At 36.9% G+C, this 19,750-nt stretch overlaps 1 protein-coding gene across 2 annotated transcripts in view; it reads right to left on the minus strand.

Annotated features, from left to right (window-relative positions):
- Positions 1-19,321, minus strand: part of LOC135078778 (6-phosphofructo-2-kinase/fructose-2,6-bisphosphatase-like) — a 28,364-nt gene extending 9,043 nt beyond the window's left edge. For both annotated transcript variants that reach the window (XM_063973332.1, XM_063973331.1), the window contains exons 1-6: positions 18,828-19,321; positions 10,167-10,510; positions 3,212-3,346; positions 1,895-2,055; positions 1,108-1,497; positions 4-225 (exon numbers count right to left, since the gene is read on the minus strand). In XM_063973332.1, coding sequence (XP_063829402.1) covers positions 4-225; positions 1,108-1,497; positions 1,895-2,055; positions 3,212-3,346; positions 10,167-10,500 — 1,242 coding nt within the window. In that variant the 5' untranslated portion in view covers positions 10,501-10,510; positions 18,828-19,321. The remainder of the gene's footprint in view (positions 1-3; positions 226-1,107; positions 1,498-1,894; positions 2,056-3,211; positions 3,347-10,166; positions 10,511-18,827) is intronic.
- Positions 19,322-19,750: the final 429 nt, after the last annotated feature.

Raw genomic sequence — 19,750 nt, forward strand, 5'->3', positions numbered from 1 at the left:
TACAGCATCGAGTTCGTTGAGCGCCCTCACAGCTCGCTTCGGGGCCCTGATCTCCGCGGCCGTCTGCTTGGTGCGCCTAAGTTCTGAGGTCCACACGTTAATGGCGTCACGGGTGCCGATCGCGTTCATGTGTTCAGCCAGCGCGCGCGCATACAGCTGCCCGCGGGCCGAGAGCGATGCGTCGCCACCGATGCGCCCGAGCACGTTGTATTCGCTTTCACCGTGCTGAAAAGATATTTTATCGTCAGATATAAAGCGAAAATTCTTATGGAAATACTAGAACTGTTACATAAATTCTTTAGTTGGCAAGAAGAACACATTTTAAAACGAATCATAGCCTTCTTATCTTTTTTCAAAACTGTTAGGTGTGAAACAGGATATGCCAACAACTTAATTATGTTGTAGCAACTAATTCAAATTCAACACTTGTTTTAGGCTTGAAAGATAATAATCGGATTTGATAAAACATCGGACGGTCATGACGAAATAAAGTTCAGCCATTACATTTGCTATGAAAAGTAAACATAGATAACGTGAAACATTTCAACTCGATAACACTAAGTGCTAGATGGAAAAAATATTATGAAAATATTGTTGCGGATAGTTGCATAAAAACCAAATAAAAATTTTGTAACAATACTCATTCATTTATTTGTAAATAGTTAAATGACTAATTGGAAAACTGGTATAATGCAGAGATTAGGAAAATGTGTTCTCCAAAATATATTTTGGGCTTATTGACGCACTTGGCACACGGAATGGTTGTCGTTTCTAATCAGAGATCCAAAGTAGATAATATTTATATCCTTATAACTATCACTAGATTTTCGAAGGACCATTCTCAGCATTGAAAGGCAAAAAAGTAGAGCAACTGTTCACACGTAAAAATACTATTAAATAAATTTTACAAATGCGTCCCACTCAATCTACGAGTACTATTTCTTGTAGATCCGCGTGCCTGATTAATGAACTACGCTGCAGACTAAATAGGATTCTATGTGAAAAACATGTTTATCTAACTCACTATGATAAGTATAAATGGCTCCGCAAGATCATTCAATATTACGTAACGGAGAAATACTAGATTAATTAGTGTCTGATAATTACCCGTGTGAAGTAAAGAGTCTGAGGCAGAGCCCTCATCCCGGACAAGTATCCAAGGATGCCGGATTCCTTTTGCCCGGCCACTTTATGAGCGGTGACGGTCTCGCCCATATTCTCGACCCTGACGAAGCTGATGTTCTCCACACCAGCGTCAATGGGCTCGTACTGACGCATATAATGCTCCAGCTTCTTCCTGAGATCATCGACCGCCTCCACCTCGCTCATGTTCTTGTAATCGGCGGAGTAGTGGAGTATCTCAATGATGTTCCTCTCGAGCATGTCCTGGTCCTCGCAGACGCACTCGATGAACAGGATCCTGAAGCCCATGTCGTTGAGACAGTAGTCGTTCAGCTCCCGACGCTGCTCCTTGGTTATGTTGGTGCCGTCAAAAATCTGGAAAGAGAAAACTGAGTTTTAAACTCGTCTTTTTAATACCTAATTGGAAATAGATCCTTCTGAATTATCATGGATTTATCCGAAACTTTGAAAAAAGGAAAATGTAGAGAAAGACAGAAGATTGTCGGCTTTCTTTTAAATATCATTTGTATGATGTTGTTCAAACCTTCAGATATTACTCTCATCAGCTTATTAAAGAAACATAAGAATGTGTCAAGGCAGTTACTAAGCTAAGATAAATACGGGAAAGTAGAGCAGCACTATTCAGAGGTCTTATGATCTTATCGCTATAGACCGAACTTTGGAATAGGTAAAAAATAACTTTTTTTGAATGGGTTCTTGATATAGAATGGAGTGTTTTAACGGATAGGGTTTGATTATTAGTGGAACTCACAGCAACACTGTTCCCGTCCTTCAACCACAGCACTGCGTCCTGCACCGCCTCACGCGCGCTCTGGCGGCGGATGGCGGATCCTTGCTGGTGGTCGGCGCGGAAGATGTCGTGGCTGCAGTAGAGAGCCATGTGCCGGCGGCGGTACTCGCTGCAGTCGAACACTGAGACAAAAAATACTTCAAGTCAAAACCTATAACAAATTCTGGCTTAAAAACTAATAACCCGACGCGCGAAATTGAAAATGAGGCAGGAATTGGCACCCAGAAGAAAGAAGCATTACCGCATACCTGCACGTTAAATTCCATTTGGCTACGGAGAAAGAAAATGAAACGGAACGAATCATAGGCATGAGAAATACCTCAGCGCATACCTTAGATTACACCAATAAGTATTTTAAACCAATCAACTTAAAAATGAACAGAACATAATTCCACGAGGAAAAACGTCTATGATATTGGCAGAGTTCTTAATTAATGAGGCAATCAGTAGTAAATATTGTACGAGTCGGAGAGATGTTAAGGTAAACAAAACAGAGGATAACCTAGCGTTAAAGGTAAAAGTTGCCTATTATACCTAACGATAGTGAAAAAACAGAAAGAAGAGGTCAAACAAGTTCAAATACACGAAAATAGTTGGAATTGGTAAACACCTGATCACGTGAAGGTTGCTTGATCATAATATTATGAACAATATTTTATTGCTGGCGCTATAGATACCTATATCTTATGTTCAAATGTAATTTGGGCAATGACTGTTGCACTAGCAAATATTTACTGTCGCTGTATGATGACCTCACATAAGTACTATGTCATCATTGCAGTCTGGTGAAGGCTTTGTAGGTATTATGTGTTCCACATACTTAGTTAAATATCAGCCTGTTAAAATCTGTTTGCATGAGATCAGTTGTTAATTTTATCAGTCCAAAGTCCAAATAGGCCTAAATCTGTCACGAGATGTTCCCCATTGTAAATTGGAGCAAATAAAATAGATAATGTACCTACTGAAGCTGTGCGTGATCATAATATTAGCGAAACCAAGATCAACAGTATGGTACTATCTAGGTCACGGTACTGTGAGTCTACTACGCCTCTATGTTTATAGAAACATTAACACTACGCCAATATGTATAAAATTATATTCATTTACGCTTTATTATGTCTTAATGTTGCTGACTTTTAGCTTTAAATGGATAAATTGGTGATACAACTCAACTTTTTGCTTTAATCATTTATTTAAATTGTGGTGAGTGATTTTGTAAGTCTACTTATTATAGCTTATTCAAATCAATTTAAACTAGAATAATTTTGCTTTAATTACCTTTAGTGCTCTCTCCATTCCAGTTCAGGTGCCTGGAGAGACGGTGAGCCAACTGGCTCTTGCCGCGCGCAGGCAGCCCCACCAGCGCTATCAGCAGCGGCGCGAACTGGCTGATGCGGCGCGTGCGCATCGACACTGCAGCAAACGAGAAAAACATTGGCTGTCAAAACAAATTCGTAATCAGTAAACAAAATACGAACGGTTTCGAATGGAGAACACGAAATTTGGAATAAGTGAAACAAAAGACGAAAGGGTTTTGAAAGTAGATCACGATATTTGGGATAAGTAAAACAAAAGAAGAATTAAGTAAACGGGTTCGCGAATAAAAACCACATCCTCAAACGTAGCATAATGCTCACTTGGTAGATGTTCAGAAAGATGGCTGGTAGCAGATGCAAAAACTTGGAGATCCCGCATTGTGGTGTTTCTAGGTTTAAGTCAAACAGTAAACTGCCATAAATTACTGCCTTACTACTTATATAGTATGAAATGTGATTATAATTATAATAAAAATTGCATTCATCATGAATGGACAAAATGAATCACCATATTTTCTTCCTATAAAGGAAGAATTATATTGCCTTTCGGACTCATCCACTGAAACGATAATGAAATCTTTATTTTCGGATGGTGTCGACGTGCGGTCAAGATAATATTTTTATGATTCTGCCGTGCGCGTGTTGAAGCTAAATTCAGAATTCTCCTGAAAAATAAATTTAACTACTCATTTAGCGAATTTGTGGAACTTTGGTGGTTCGGAGAAAATTTTGAGTGTGTAGATTTTTCAGTACCCGGTAGTTATAAAACTGACATAAATGATAATATGGATAACATATTGCATTGAGATAGAAGAATATTTAACTAAGGCTTCTTGGTTCGATAAGAAGGATACGTGGTTATCTCTTCTTTATTATTATGTTTTATTTGTTCTTGATAAAATAATAGAGTTAGCCGCCGCCCACTCCGCCAGTCACTTAGCAATTTGTAGTTACTATTTAGATTAAATTAGTATGTGTTCGCATTTCTAACATGTTATGCATAATTAATTATAATAGAACAACATTGTCAAACTTTATCTATAGTTTATAATCAAGACCGTCGCTGTCTGTCCGGGTCACAACGATATGGTAAGTTCAAAATATTTCAAAGCCAAGTAAACAAGTATCTGTCCCCTATACTCATGTAAGGTTATTTAAATAATGAAATAATCATCCGTCTTTCACTTTTGCATTGTGTTGAAATTCTTAGCAATGACTCAAAGTTTAAACAGCTGTAAGTATGTGAGAAAACTGAAAAATAAAATGCCGATTGTAAATGTTAACGTCGTAATAACGTCCGGCCCAGTGTTGAAATAACATTCGACTAGGTAAAAACTATTGAAAATTCTCATTTGTCGATAAGCTGCGACTGAATGTGAAACTTAACTTGATGTAGAATATCAAGTGCCAATTGCAACCGGTTGGGCTTGGGCGTTTGCGTCATCAGCAACACTCGTATCTTGAATATACAATTATACACGTTCTGCACGCTCGGCCAATAAAAATGCGGTGTGCTGGCGCGCCCTCGTCTCGCTTGTTTTATTCATCAAGCGACCAACACAAACAGTTTAATACCCGTAAAAGTCAATAGGTTTTCCCTCTTTCTCTTTTAGATTACATACACGTGGCCATTTCAGTTATTATGATGGTCAACACAGATTGTTTTGAGAAAATAGGTACTACTTACCTATCAATATTATCATTACTATTATTGCTTTTCATTCATGCTCTTTATGTTACACGTCGTTTATAAATGACGTACCTTTTAGCCATCACATCATTTTATAACCAAGAGCCATTTGCAGATTCTATTCTATTGAACCATTCGATGGAAAATTTACGTCAATTTGTAATGCAAATATTTTTAGTTATTACCTAACCTGTTAGGTGAGAGCCAAAGTTTTGTAATTTTTTTTTAATATAATGCCAAATGATGGTTCATAGATGGTCGAGCTAGGAAAGGTATAGGTTAGGTCCAGAAATAGTATGCTAGCATCGTAACAAGGTCCGATGGAGCGCGTTGAGTGGACGATCGTTGCCAACGCGCGTGGACTTTGCTCTCTCCGTGTAGTGTAGGAAGCGATCGATTTACTTAGCACACGCAACGACACTATCCTTTAATGCTTGCTTATTTTAAAAGGTCATAAGGGAAAGTTACAAGAAGTCCCCAAGACTTGTTCACATCAGAATTTATGATAAATCTTGATTCATACACGTAGGTAGGATAGATAGGACTGATACTTTTGATAATATTCTCTGGATAACAATTCAAATCGATCTTCACACACAATCGCGTTAAAGTTAAAAATGCCTCGCTAATGTGTTTTCTCATAATGTTTTAATTCTAAAATAACCCATGTTCCAACATGTTGACGTCAACGCCACACGTGGTCGCGGTCGTTATAACCTCGCAGTTTTGTAACCATCTCAATTAGACTCATAAACTGCAATTGAAACGAGAGCTTAGAGATTGATTAAGATATAGAGCTGACGACCGAAATGGCTTGGATATATTTAGCAGAACGATCCACGCGACTCTATGGCCTTTGGAGCTGATAAAAAAGATCAATACCGTCGACCCAAACTGTTTAAATGTGTGTGGTCTGGTGGATTTAGCAGTCACGTTGACAGTCGTATGTTTTTCCACCGAGTGCAAAAATATACGAGTATTATTCATTCTTCGTCTACTTCACGGGACTATTCTCACCTCTCGTTCCCACCATTCTTCGTCTACTTGTAGTCAAATTATATGAAGAAAAAATATCTATCTTTCCACTGTCTTCGAGTAAGTGTCTGTCCGTAGTCTTTTTTTCATCCATCATTAGTGGATTCTTCGAGATTTTAATGAAAGCAGTTTCCTAGCTTTCAGTAAAATCTCGAAGAATCCACTGACTGACTGCAATGACTAAGTTGCCTTACAGATAAAATATTCGTGAAATAGTTAGACCCCTGAATGATGCACGCAGTGGCCTGACCATTAGATGACGTTAGAGAGCACGCCGTAAAACCGTGTCATTATCAATAAAGCGCACTTATTTTCAATCATTCAGTTCCTGACGTAGTTCCTTGGAAGTGACCCTAGGATCAATCTCTGATTAAGATTGGAAAACATGATCATTATTAATAAACCCGAGCGTATCATCATATGAAAACATCATTAAGGCATGATTAGCATCAAGTAAATACTTTATTCGATTGGTTAATAAGATTGAGTTATTTTGGACAATGGCTAAAAATAATAGTGAGGAGAAATATTTTCTACCCTCACTTCTCAATATAACTGTCATCACAATAAATAAAGATAATCGAGCAGTTTCAGAGGACAATGATGTCGTAAATTGTGGTCAACGTCTAGAATGGTTGCAATATCATTCCTAGTCTGAAGTGCTGGATATTAATGGACCATAAACAAACCTGAATTGTTAATTAATGTTATCATTACAATCTGCATAAGCTATGTTATAAAAAATTAAAACGGGATTTGCAACTTTTTGTTTTTAATATAAAATTAAACATAACATAATCTTTAACGATTAAGATTAGCAAATAATGACTATAAGATCATTAATGAATTAATAATTCCTCATGTGGTTAATATGTACAAGGATGAATAAGTCGCAGACTGTAAAAATCTACCAAGGTATTTGGCTAAGGCTTTGTATCTCTTGCCTGCATTACAGGCAAGTACCTATGCTATCTTCATTAAATAACCGCTTGTTTGTTAAGAAGTTTTCATTATCAAACAAGAGTTCGTTTACATGTTAAGCCTCTAGCTAGATAGAGACCAACTTGCTTCAAACTTAACCCGAAATGCTAGCGCTGGAGTGGTACCATAATAGTATTAACATATTGACAAAACCTGTTTATCACACCACTTTATCAGTGTTAGGTCACGCCTCTAATAGCAAAATATTGAGTTTCGTCAATGTCTTTGTTATGCTGGCCGAGCAAACAGTTTATAATTACCGAAGGCTCGATAGTGTACGTAGCAACACTCCCACCGATAGCTTTATAGGGGGTAACGTGATAACAAAGGAAAACAAACTTGTTTGATCGAGTGTGTATGACATTTAATCAAAACTGCTTTTAGATGATGTCATTTTGTGATTTATTGTAATATTTTTCGCGTTTATCGTTCGTTTAAGATAGGAATTTGATAGGCAATTAATGTTACTCGTGATAAATCGGCGGCCACATAGGCAGTTGTTTGTCCGACGATCGACGCCTGCGCAAGGCCCGGGGGCGTGGCTCTACGTCACACGGCGTGCTTCCACGTCGCCCGAACAATTATTTCAGCATGGAAACCAAATATTATTAGGCTGAAAATAAGCGAACGCAATTGCTTATCTTGTTACACGCAATAAAAATGGTTATACGTTACTCGTGTGTTTTGTTGATCGTTGAACTGTTTCTATAAACATATTTTTATTTTACACTGTTTCACATTAAAATTACTTCCTATGACGTATATTGGTTAAAATATTAAGTACATTCAGTAAACCTCTACATTTGTGTTTCTGTCTCAAAGATGAGTGATCGACTGGTTTCAGTATTCGCATGAACAGTACAAAAAATGGCGACTTTGCGTATTTCAACATGCGAGCCGCGACCCTGCTATTTTAAAATTTCTCAACGTAAAAATACACTATTACCTACTCTAGTTACAAATGTTCACACTTAATTACGCTTTGTTGAATGAAACTTCATTTTCATTTCAGTGATTATTCTTCCAAAAAATTGTAATATAAAGTCTGAACAAGACTATGAAACTTAAAAAAATTAATTAAGAGTAGGGTAGTTTATTGGTAATGTAGAGTTTTCTGAAGAAGTACAAATAATGAAGATTCAAGATTTATTCCTGACCTTTTGTGAGAGATGAGTGAACTCATGACAAAGAAACATGTTGTAAATGTCAAAGAGACGACTAAAAAATGAAGATCCAAAAACGAAAGGCTAACAATAAGACTATTTCTAGACTTTGTTTGATTACACGTTCCTTAATTATTAATCTTCAGAATATTCCCGATTGCTATCTTATTGTTTTAATCAGCTCGGCTTCATTTAAGGCCATTGATTCAGAGGTCGGGAACCTACGTAACATTGTTTTGTAGCCGCTGATATATGATCACCCGCCGCATCTAGAGAAGGCTGGGCAGTATCATTATGCCTACTCATGGCATGGAAAAGTACACAAGATACTGGAATGATCATAAACTCCACACTCCCACAAACGTGATCATTTACGATTATATTCTAAACAACACTATTTCATTTGAAATTTTCCTGAAGCTCGTTTTAATACTAGATAGATCCAGAAACAGTTAACTTCTAAGATGAATTTAGATTAGCTGGTCTTTGTGTGCCCTTAGCCTCTTCTTTTCAGGCAGGTAAATGGTTAAAATAAAACCATACACTGCTGAAAGCGGTAATTTTGAATCTAACTGTGACTTCTGAAGAAAAGGCTCCATGGTTTAAAGTTCTCTAATAAGTCTAATTCAGTGACTTGACCGCCTAACAGCGTTAGAAGATAGAAAGTGGTTTCTCAAAAGGGCAAACGTGTCGTTGCCAAATGTTTATTATGAATAGTCTTTACGATGTAGTCTATCCATTATAAATAGGTTTTTTAATTATAAAATTAATATAATTTACTAAAAGTGGCATTAACTAATTTTTTGTGAAATAATTCAAGGCTTTGTGCATTCACAAAAAATCTAGATGTTTCTTTCGGCAAGGTGAGTCTTTGCTTTATTTTCGGACTCGCATAGCTGTTTATTTTAAAAATATATCACTGTAGAGGTATATCTCAAAATAATTAAAATAGGTACTTCTTGTATGGTGTTGTGAAGTAAGTAGCAAATTAATGATCAGCTTCTTTGGAGAAATTGGCCAAATTATAAGAGCTATCTTGGCTCGAACCATGATGATGCGCTTCTCTGTGATTGGAGACAGCAAGATGTTCTTTGTGTCAATATGTTACCCACTCAGAGACAATGCCTTTGGTTTCACCAGACAGCATACCATTTTGCACATAACAATGATTCTTATGTGCTGTACTTTTGGTTGAGTTTTGCTTGAATGTTGCTGTAGCATTTTTAGCCCCGATCTTGGACCTTCTCTTATTGTGCGGGTGCCAAGAAACTAGTGCTAATTACCGGTAACCGAAGCAATTATTAGGCAAGTTGATCAACATAGATTTATCACTGAATGACTAACGATTCGTATAATAACGTTGATCTTTTTATACCCTTAATCACATTGATTTATTAAAAAAAAGATAATAGATAAGCAAGTATTAATCATGAAAATCGTCGTGTAAATCCACTTACAAATTGTGCAAGTATCTATAAATGTACCGACGAGAATCAAGTTTGTTTTTTGTTAAAAGCCGATTTTATTCTAAAAGTATAATTGATTCTTATAAGCTGACCTTAGCAGTGACGTGACTGTAAGGAAGTGGTTGCGGAAGAGAGCGGCATAGTTTTTAATAAACAGACATCCAAATTACTCGAATTTAGCAAGGTATTAAAAAGTTCTTTGTATTTTCTATTTCTTCAACTCAAAAAATCAAGCACATGCGATTGATGATGTTTATGTGATTTAAGTATTCGCTATGCCAATTCATCGGTCAAAATAGTCGTTGTTGTTGTAGAGATTGTATGTTTGGGCATTTATAGCAGCTATATCAATGTTAAAGCCAGTAAATTGCTTTCACTTTATAAAACTTAAAGGCTCGAGAATGTGTGTCAATGACACGAGCAAACTCTCGATGCAGAGCACTGAAAGGGCCGCGAAGAAATCACTTGACCGATTTGGGCAGCGACCAACGTTTCACAGAATTTCCTAAACTTCCGCACCTGCACATCCAAATGTTTATGTCTTCGAAAAACCGGTGTGAAAATAAAAAATTAAGAACTCACCGGTGGCTAAAGCTCCGTGAAGGGTCTTCTCTTTATCCTCCATCATAGCGTGTGCGGCGTTCGCTCCTGGGGCCATCACGATTCTCCTCAGCGAAGGTCTCCTGGCTAACGCGACGAGCTTGGTTCGGGTCTGGTGCTGCGATCGTCTGCGGCGCGAGCGCACTCGGTGAAGGCCTGCGGGCGACTGTACGCCGGCCCCGGCGGTTATCACCGAACGGACCTTATCAGCTCCGCGACAGTGATTACCGAACACCCATATAATGGCCGAATAGATTTTGCAGTAAATAAGCCAAATATAAATATACCAATCGCCTTGGATGCGGAGTAACGCCATCAATAGCGACCTGAAACAAAACGACATGGGTTTAATTTGGAGCTGCAGCGAGAACAGGCAGAAATGCGTAAAACCGATGTGTAGGTACACGATATTAATAACCAAATATACAGGATGTCCCAAAAAGTAGTGTCAAGCCAAACCCCAGATATTCTGGGGTTTGGCTTGACACTACTTTTTGGGTGCATCGCGGTGATTCGGGTAGCCCTAGTGGTGCTCTACCTCTGGGCTTCAGCTTGACACTACTTTTTGGGACACCCTGTATATGTCAAACCATAGCATTTGCCTTGCCAGTTAACCTAAGTTATCTATCACGACGTGATTAATTCATTGAAGTGTAATTAAGTACACGCATTACTCATCTCAATATTATTTTCAAGCAAATTAGAGCACAAGGAACATGATAATTGTCATTAAATATCGGATCGTGACATAAAATATTTATATTGAATGATTAACTGCCTGGATCCATTTAAGTGTGTTTTATTTTTATACAAGTTATCAGGGAGTTGTAAACTAAAAGTGGAAGATTTGATACTTTCAAAGAACTTCGAAAATAGAGCTTAATTCAGTAACATGCGGCCGGTAAAGCTTTTATGAAAAGCCATTATTTAAGCTAATAAATTAAACGCACTTCGGGAAGTCCTGCAAATACTAAGTTTTCTTTGTCACAACCAAGTCCAAAATAACTGTCTAAAAAAATGGAACCCAGAGAGCGACGCAATATGCAAGACGAATGCACGGTGTTTTCGCTGGTCGGTGAAAACGCTTACTTAGCGATATTGTGTCCTTAATTTGGTCTTTATTTATAGTTTCATGAAATGAAAATTAAAATGTAGTTGAATTTATAATTAACACCTCAGCTGTGGTCGCGCTCTTCATCAGTGAGGGACCGAGAAAGAAGAAGTTTTTAGTAATTTGAATTAAATTGAATGAACTCAAAAAATATCAGCTAGTGATGAGTTCATAAATATTATTTATAGGTATCTTATCATTTTTGTCTGCCTAAATGCTAGATAAATGATCAAATTGCTGTCTCGAATTATATCAGTACACTAGTTAGTACCGACTATAAAATTCGATTTAACACAGCTAAAAAATGTTGGCGGAAAAAAACGCCTTGAAAGGATGCAGTTGAAGTCTTTTGTATGAAAAAAAAGCTTTTAAAGAATTCCAATATTTTACATTCGCCTTCTTAGAATAAACAACGTTATATGTACGTATGTAATAGTCCCAATGATCAGTTGCATCGCGTGGTTTGGTAAAAATGTTGGTAGAGTCTGCCACGAGTAGACGAATGTAGAGTCATAAATAAATGCACCTGGGTTGTGTTAGTGTCTTCTAACTCGTTTGATTCGAAAGAAAAATAATGTGGAGTCAGTCTAAGAAACCACTGAGACAATTAAATGTATATTTCAGTAGATAAACTTCAGTTTTCAAAATTTCTAAATCGCGAGTCAGCAAATTTTTATTCTTTGAGTCATTCTGCAACCACAACTCATTCTTGTTATGCTTCTGTGATAAAAGTAAAAACATTTATTGTATAATCGCCGATGTTTAATTCATATGTTGTTAGCATTATTCCTTGTTTCACCGCCGCTTTGTGCAACGCGGATGTTGAATATTTAGTGTATACATACCTACCTACTAAACGTGTTGTTTTCCACCGTTCGACAGGACATTGTTAAATGAAGATATTTTAACGGCTTTTTGTAACTTTGCAACTTGCATTTAAGAGATTATCTGTACAAAATCTAATGAAAAGAAAGCACTTAAGTTTTACCGTCCAATTTATATCAAACACTGAGATACAGGAAAATTTTCCTAGTTCAGGCACATGTATAATTTTATCTTTTGTAGCATAAGATTAGCCTGGAGTTTAAGTTATTGAATAAAGATTTAATTTATTAAAAAAAAAATACATCACTTGACTTTGGCTGGCATAAATATCGTTCAAATATTTAGGTGCTATAAATAGGAAAAAAGTCCATTCTAATTTCAACATTCGCTCCTGAAATGTTTAGCAAACGTATTAGTTTAGAGTGATAGGATAGGAATATAGTAATGAAAAATAAGTACCTTATCTATTTTCTTAACGAAGGTAGATTCTGGCTATAAATGTTTTACATTTTATGTGAATACGTTTTATATAATTAATTATGTAAATCAGCATGATATACGAGTTTGGATGGATACCGTACAATCTGTCCGTTTTATTCCTCTCTCTGTTCACATTCTGCAGTTCAGTAAACTCTCAGGGACAGCTGATGTAAATAGAGGTACGATTGCAGAAGCTGGCTTGGTGATATTTTTATTACTACAGATAAATCGTAGGAAAAACTTCTTCGCGACGGTTGGTTATAGGTGTGGATTTTAATAGCTCTTGCTTGTTCTTTGTTTGATTCGTTTAAGTTTTTTTTGCTTGTAAGTCAAGCACTAAAGTTTAAGTTACTACCCCCTTTACCCCTACTTACAACTTTGTGGAGTAAATCTTCTTTGCCACAGGTAGTTACAACGACTGCGCATTTTAATAGCTCTTGCTTGTTTTTTGTTTGATCCGTTTTAATTTTGTTTTGCTTGCAAGTCAAGCACTAAAGTAAGTTTGTAAGTTACTAGTAAGTTACTACCCTCTTTCCCCCTAAGCATTTACAACAACTGTGTTTAGTAAATCTTCTTTGCCATAGGTAGTTACGACTGCGCATTTTAATAGCTCTTGCTTGTTCTTTGTTTGATCGGTTTGTTTGTTTTGCTTTGCTTGCAAGTCAAGCACAAAAGTTTAAGTTACTACCCTCTTTCCCCCTACTTACAACAACTGTGTGGAGTAAATCTTCATTGCGACAGGTAGTTAGGTACAACGACTGCGCATTTTATTAGCTCTCGCTTGTTCTTTGATTAATCCGTTTGTTTGTTTTGCTTCGCTTGCAAATCAAGTACTTACTAAAATTTAAATTACTACCCCCTTTTCCCCCTATCTACAACAACCGTCTGGACTAAAATTACCAGTTCTACAATACCAGCTGTATACGATGTTTATTCGCTCATAAACCAATGTTTGTTTAGCTTACAAGTCAGACACTAATGTGTAGCAGGCGTTACCGTATCAGCTACATATTTTACAAGCATAACTATGTAGTTAGCTAAGGCTAGATGACGCAATAAACGGACTTGAAGGCGAAGACATTAATGACCCTATACATTTTTAACAAAACGAGTGCGACTAAACGATTCGATTTACGTCAGTTACAGCGACTAAAAACTTCTAAATTAGCACTTATTTATTTATTTTTAGGTCATTATGGAAAATCAAGACTTGACCGCTATAGTGTTGTGTAGGTAGTTGATTATAATGCATAGCGTATGGTTGTTAATAACCATATAAGGTGGCATAGTTATAAAGTAGCCATTTAACCTGAAAAACAATTCTCATCGATAACTTACTCAATTAAGTTCAATATTGTTTACCAAAGGAAGTGTTATATTATGGCTATTACTCTGTCAAGCTCATTTAGAGATAATACAAGTATTTTTAACGCATTATTAGGTACTATGTTTCGTAATAAAAAGTGTGTTTACCCGCATAACTGTACTAGGTCAAGGCGTGTTGCGTATTTTATATTTCTGTTTCTGTTAATGCTGTTTGAAATGCGAGATGACTGCTATTAAATAACATGTTTATGCAACTGCTATAAAATTATTATGAGCATCAAATTACGATATTAATAGGACAATTCAATAAACTACGTAGGCAAAACACCTAGGTTCTTTCCGCTCTACATTTACACTCGATCTACAACTGATACTAAAAGATAAATATTTACATTGAAGTTACAGGTAATTAGTTCACTTGAAGTGTTTACCCAGTTGTCAGGATAACTGATTCGTAATAGCCATAATCAGCATTATTATAAAAATCAATAATCTTATAGAATCTTTATTGCATATTACACAAAATCTATACTTATAATAAATCTGTAGAGAGGTCAATTCTGTACATGAAATATATTTTCAAAATAACTATCAGGGGGTGATAAGTGATCGATACTGATGCCAAAAATGCAATCAGTAAAATTTTTGTCTGTCTGTCTGTCTGTCTGTATGTTCCTTATAGAAACAAAAACTACTCGACGGATTTTAACGAAACTTGGTACAATTATTCTTCATACTCCTGGGCAGGTTATAGTATACTTAGGAATTCCCACGGGAACGGGAATTACCGGGAAAATCCTTTTGTATGAAATATCTAAACCGCTTAAGTTAGACGCTTGAAATTTGGCATGCAGGTATCTTAGTAAACTTAAAGCTTAAGCTTAGTTACAACAGGATATTGCAAAATTCCCACGGGAACAGGAGTTAGCGGGATAAAACATTTGTATGAAAAAATCTAAACCACTTAAGCTAGACGCTTGAAATTTGGCATGCAGGTATCTTAGTAAACTTAAAGCTTAGTTACAACAGCAAAATTCCCACGGGAACGGGAGTTGGCGGGAAAAAACATTTGTATGAAAAAATCTAAACCGCGTAAGATAGATGAAGGGGGTAAAACGGGATCCACGCGTACGAAGTCGCGGGCGGCCGCTAGTAGTTAATAAAGTAAGCGACTATATCGAATGTTACATGATAAAGAGGGTTTTAGTAACTAAATGCATGCAAAACGAACAATATTTATTATCGATGCAGTTTATTTTTATTCATTCATAAATCCAAAGACATTATAGTAAGTACCTACTATTTTCAAATAAAACGCCCACATCTAACGTGATTGATTGAGTTTTTTTTACTATTCTTATCATTATGTAGGTACAGTGTAATTAGGTTACAATGAACTAGAGATATAATAATATACTACTTGTGTACGAAGTGCTATCATTTACAATATGACTAACCAAATAGTAATTTAATAGTACATGATCATTTCATTCAACCTGTCCTGTTCTTCTTCTTTTACCTATCTACATTGTTCTGTTTGAAATTATAACTGAATTTATACCATTCCAGCTTACATGTTTACAGCTGGAAAATGTGCTTCAATCCAACATTTTAGAGTAGTCACATAATTTTGTACGGAAATACTTTAAGAGCTGTTTGTTTACGTTTTATTTCAGCATTAAAATAGATTGCGCGATGCGCATGCAAATTTAAGTTTTTGGTCCAAAGTCCATCTGGGTGGGGCGCCTGGAGGAGATCTCCATTTTGAACATGACGTAGGTATTTTAGATAGGTATCGTACGATGCCAAAATATTTTTTCACTACACGTGTTCGGGTCACGTTTTGAAGCCGGTGCTCCCATTTCTAAACGTTAATGCTCTAGTAATGATCAATAACAGTTATATTTACTGTGACAAACCTCAAATTATGAGTTTACAGTTACGAAAAATATCATAATCAGTTGATGTTGATACTCATTAGTACTCCGTTGTCATAGAACAAAAACACTAACTATATTGTTAAATTGAAACCTGTTGTTTAGTCCCAAAACTCTACTTTTACAGCGTTATAAATAGTTCTTGGTATTTCTGCAGGATTTCTAAATTAAATGTCCTTGTATTCTGTTGAATTATCTAGGCCATTTCTTTTTAACAGTGCGACTTTGCGATATAGTTTGAACGTTGATAGTCCAGTCAATGAATGCCTTAACGACGGTGTAGAGAGAAATCCGTGGAACACAATTTCTGACCTCGGGACTTTATTTAGCCTAGTTAGGTGGTGAACATAGCAAAAGTCCCCGCCCTTAGCCCTTGAGCCGGCGGGGAGAGGGGGGTTTAAAGGTACCACTTTTCGGTTTTTCGCTTAATCCTCGGAAACTATGCGTTCTAGTGACATGACTACTATGAACCAAAAAAAGCTTATTCAATTTGCTACAGGTGAGACAGTCAAGTTTTTCTATATCTTGTATAGTTTTTGCGGCATCTGCTCTAGAAGGTCTGTAAAATTGGAAATTTTATTGTTGTCTTACATGTTCCTTTCAGGAGAAAATCGACTAAATCAACATTCAGCAAACGGTATAGACATGCGGTAGCATGTTAAGCCTAGTTCCATGGAGGGGACTGCACCGTGCGTATATTTAGACGAACCAATTAGAGCCACTTTTGACTCCTCATCATTCAAAAACTACTGTGCATTAACACTTCAAATTTGGCTCATGTATTGAGACTTGCAAGATGTACATCAGCTTCAAATTTCATAAATATACCTCAAACGGTTATTTAGGTATTGACGTTTAAAAATCGATATTTAGAGCACTACTATCTATCTATCACATGTGAAATGTTAAAATTTACTGTTTTTTTATTTGTTCCTTTGTATTTACATAACTACCTTTCTGGATGCCAAATTTGAACCTTCGAGGTCATCTGGAAGTGGTTAGAATTTGGTCTATAGGTCAGACATGTAGATTTTTGGACGTCAATATCTAAAGAACCGTTTGAGGCAGATTTATGAAATTTGAAACTGATGTATATCTTGTAAGTCTCAACACATGAGCCAAATTTGAAGTGTTAATGCACAGTAGTTTTTGAGTGATGAGGACTCAAAAGTGGCTCAAAGTGATTCGTCTAAATATACGCACGGTGTAGTCCCCTCGCTGGAACTAGGCTTAACATGCTCCCGCATGTCTAGAATGATTGCTCAATGTTGATTTAGTCGATTTTCTCCTGATGGGAACATGTAAGACAAAAATAAAATTTCCAATATTACAGACCTTCTAGAGCAGATGCCGCGAAAACTATACAATTTATAGAAAAACTTGTTTATCTCATCTGTAGCAAATTGAATATGCTTTTTTTGGTTCAAAGTAGTCATGTCACTAGGACGCATAGTTTCCGAGGATTAAGCGAAAAACCGAAAAGTGGCACCTTTAAACGCCCCTCTCCCCGCCGGCTCAAGGGCTAAGGGCGGGGACTTTTGCTATGTTTACCTCCTAACTAGTCTAAATAAAGTCCTGAAGTCAGAAATTGTGTTCTACAGTTTTCCATCTACAATGCTTTATTGACTGGACTATGAGGCTAGCAATGCATGCACTTTCATGATTGTGACTTGCTTCCTTCAAACATAAAAGTTAGAATATCCAACCTAACGACCTAACTACATTTTCCTTCAGAAAATGAACTTCTGTTTGCATAATGTGTAAGTAAGGCACAGTACAGGTTGGAAAAATCCTCAACGAAGAGTTCAGCCTCGGAGTTGAAAACCTTACATAATGTGTAGGAACACCTATCTAGATTTCTCCAGAACATTCTTGACTTTTTCAAACATAATTTTAAAATGTCGTAGGTATTTTTAAGTAGACAGTGTTGTCACTCTAGCGTTAAAAGCAGCGCATTAGGTACATGTTGAAGTCATTGAGCTGAGAAACGTCTAGACTAGACATAGACCCATCTAGTCTCCGGCGCAAAGAATAAAGTATTTCTTTATGTGCACCAAGTGAACAGATAGATGCACGTTCTATTACACGCGTGTCAGTTAGGTATTCCTCTTTAGATTGTCCCTTGTCCCGTCTATGAATTTTATCAGAGGTTACGAAGATAACCCAGATACCAGACAGATAATAACAGGATCTCATTAGGAAGCTTTCTATTCATGCATGATTACCGAAACTGTCGAACTGGTAACAGAACATCAAGCTGAAACTGGTTTGAAACTACTTTTAAAGATCAATCGTCTTCTGTTGGTATTTTTCGATATTATCTTAAAGTTAAATGTTATTTCGTAATGAGGCCGAAAAATAACGCGTTTAGTCGGGTGGACTAAATAAGTACTGATTAGTTTTTCGCTCCAATTTCTCGGAGCTAAAGTAGATGAATCTCATAATGGACGTAAAGTAGATGAATTTAAAGCTACAGTTATCTAATAGGAGTAGAAATCTTCTAAGATCTTCTAGACCATTCTTTTGAATGGAACGTTGGATTTAGTTGTCCTACATTACTATTTGCATTAAGTATTCCAGTTTTACTTCTGCGCCTTTAAATGGTGAATGCAGTGTTGGTTTTGTTAAAAAGTGCAGAAATTGGCTTCTACTGGCAAAACTTGCGTGCAAGGTAGACGAGTCAAGTATGATACTAATTTATTCCTTTGTTTGATTGCATGCAGTCTGTACCATGCATGCAAAGTTTAAACCATTAGTTAGTGGAGGTGGATGGTAAATTCCTTTGTTTTGCTTTAAGTCAATTAAAAAATGGAGGCTGATGAATGAAGCATTTAATAAAAAGTTATGATGTTCCTTAGTTGTGGGATCCTTTGTCCAGCGTGCTTTATTATCTCCAGGTCTTTAAGATACGTAGTATTTTTGGGTGATTTTTATTAGTGAAAGTAAATAAATAAAAATTCTTACCCGCCAGGATAACTAAATTCTTCCTTCGCAATAGTGGTCAGAGGAAGTGTGTCTTATAAAATGCACCAAATCGTGGCGCATAGCAGTGCGCCCGTGGATAGCGGTGAACGTTTCAATACACATTCGCAACAAGTCCCAAATAACAACTGAACTCAACTTGTCAATCAACACTTTCCCCCAACATCTCACTGGGAATACTACACAGTAATTATACAGTTTGAAGCAGTCTTATTCCACGCGTTCTGTTTAAATCACAGTCCGAACAAAATCTTCTCTGGTTTACTTCACACCGGATCTTATTTTGCTCATTTTAACGATAAATTAATGAACTTTCGATGTTCGAGTTGTGTTTTTGAGGATTCTGAAGACGATTTTTTGGAGGTTGTTTACGCAGTGCGACGAAATGGCCGTACCAATGTGAACGATAGCGTGGACTGCGAGGTCGTGTGATGTTGTGTGGCGTGGCGAAAGCGAGATAATGTGGTAGGGAGCGAGGCAGCCAGCCAACAACACGCGGGGCTCGGGTGACATCGATTCTTGCTCGGCAAGTTTCGTGGCAACTCGGCTGTTTTGTTTGCATGTGGGTGTAATGTGGGCACCCTGCCGTGCCCTGCCTGTGTGCCTTTCGTGGCTTTTCCTGTCCACACCACACATTCATGTACAGGATGCAGGCCAATGAAATGCGCTGAAGAATCGTCAGTATAGGTAAATCCACAGATCCACTTACCTAAGTAGGCAACTTACCTCTACCTAATTTTAATGGATCTTTTTTTTTGCTTACCTTGGTCATTGTTAAACATTGATGTCAGTTAATAATTTAACTAATTGAAAGCTAGTTTTCTAGCTCTAAGTACTCATAGTTGACAACTAAAACTAGACAGGTGCAGCTCTACAATTTACTGTGCACTGAGTAGAATCATTTC

The sequence above is a fragment of the Ostrinia nubilalis genome, chromosome 15 (assembly GCF_963855985.1).
Source record: "Ostrinia nubilalis chromosome 15, ilOstNubi1.1, whole genome shotgun sequence".
Taxonomy (NCBI): Eukaryota; Metazoa; Arthropoda; class Insecta; order Lepidoptera; family Crambidae; genus Ostrinia; species Ostrinia nubilalis.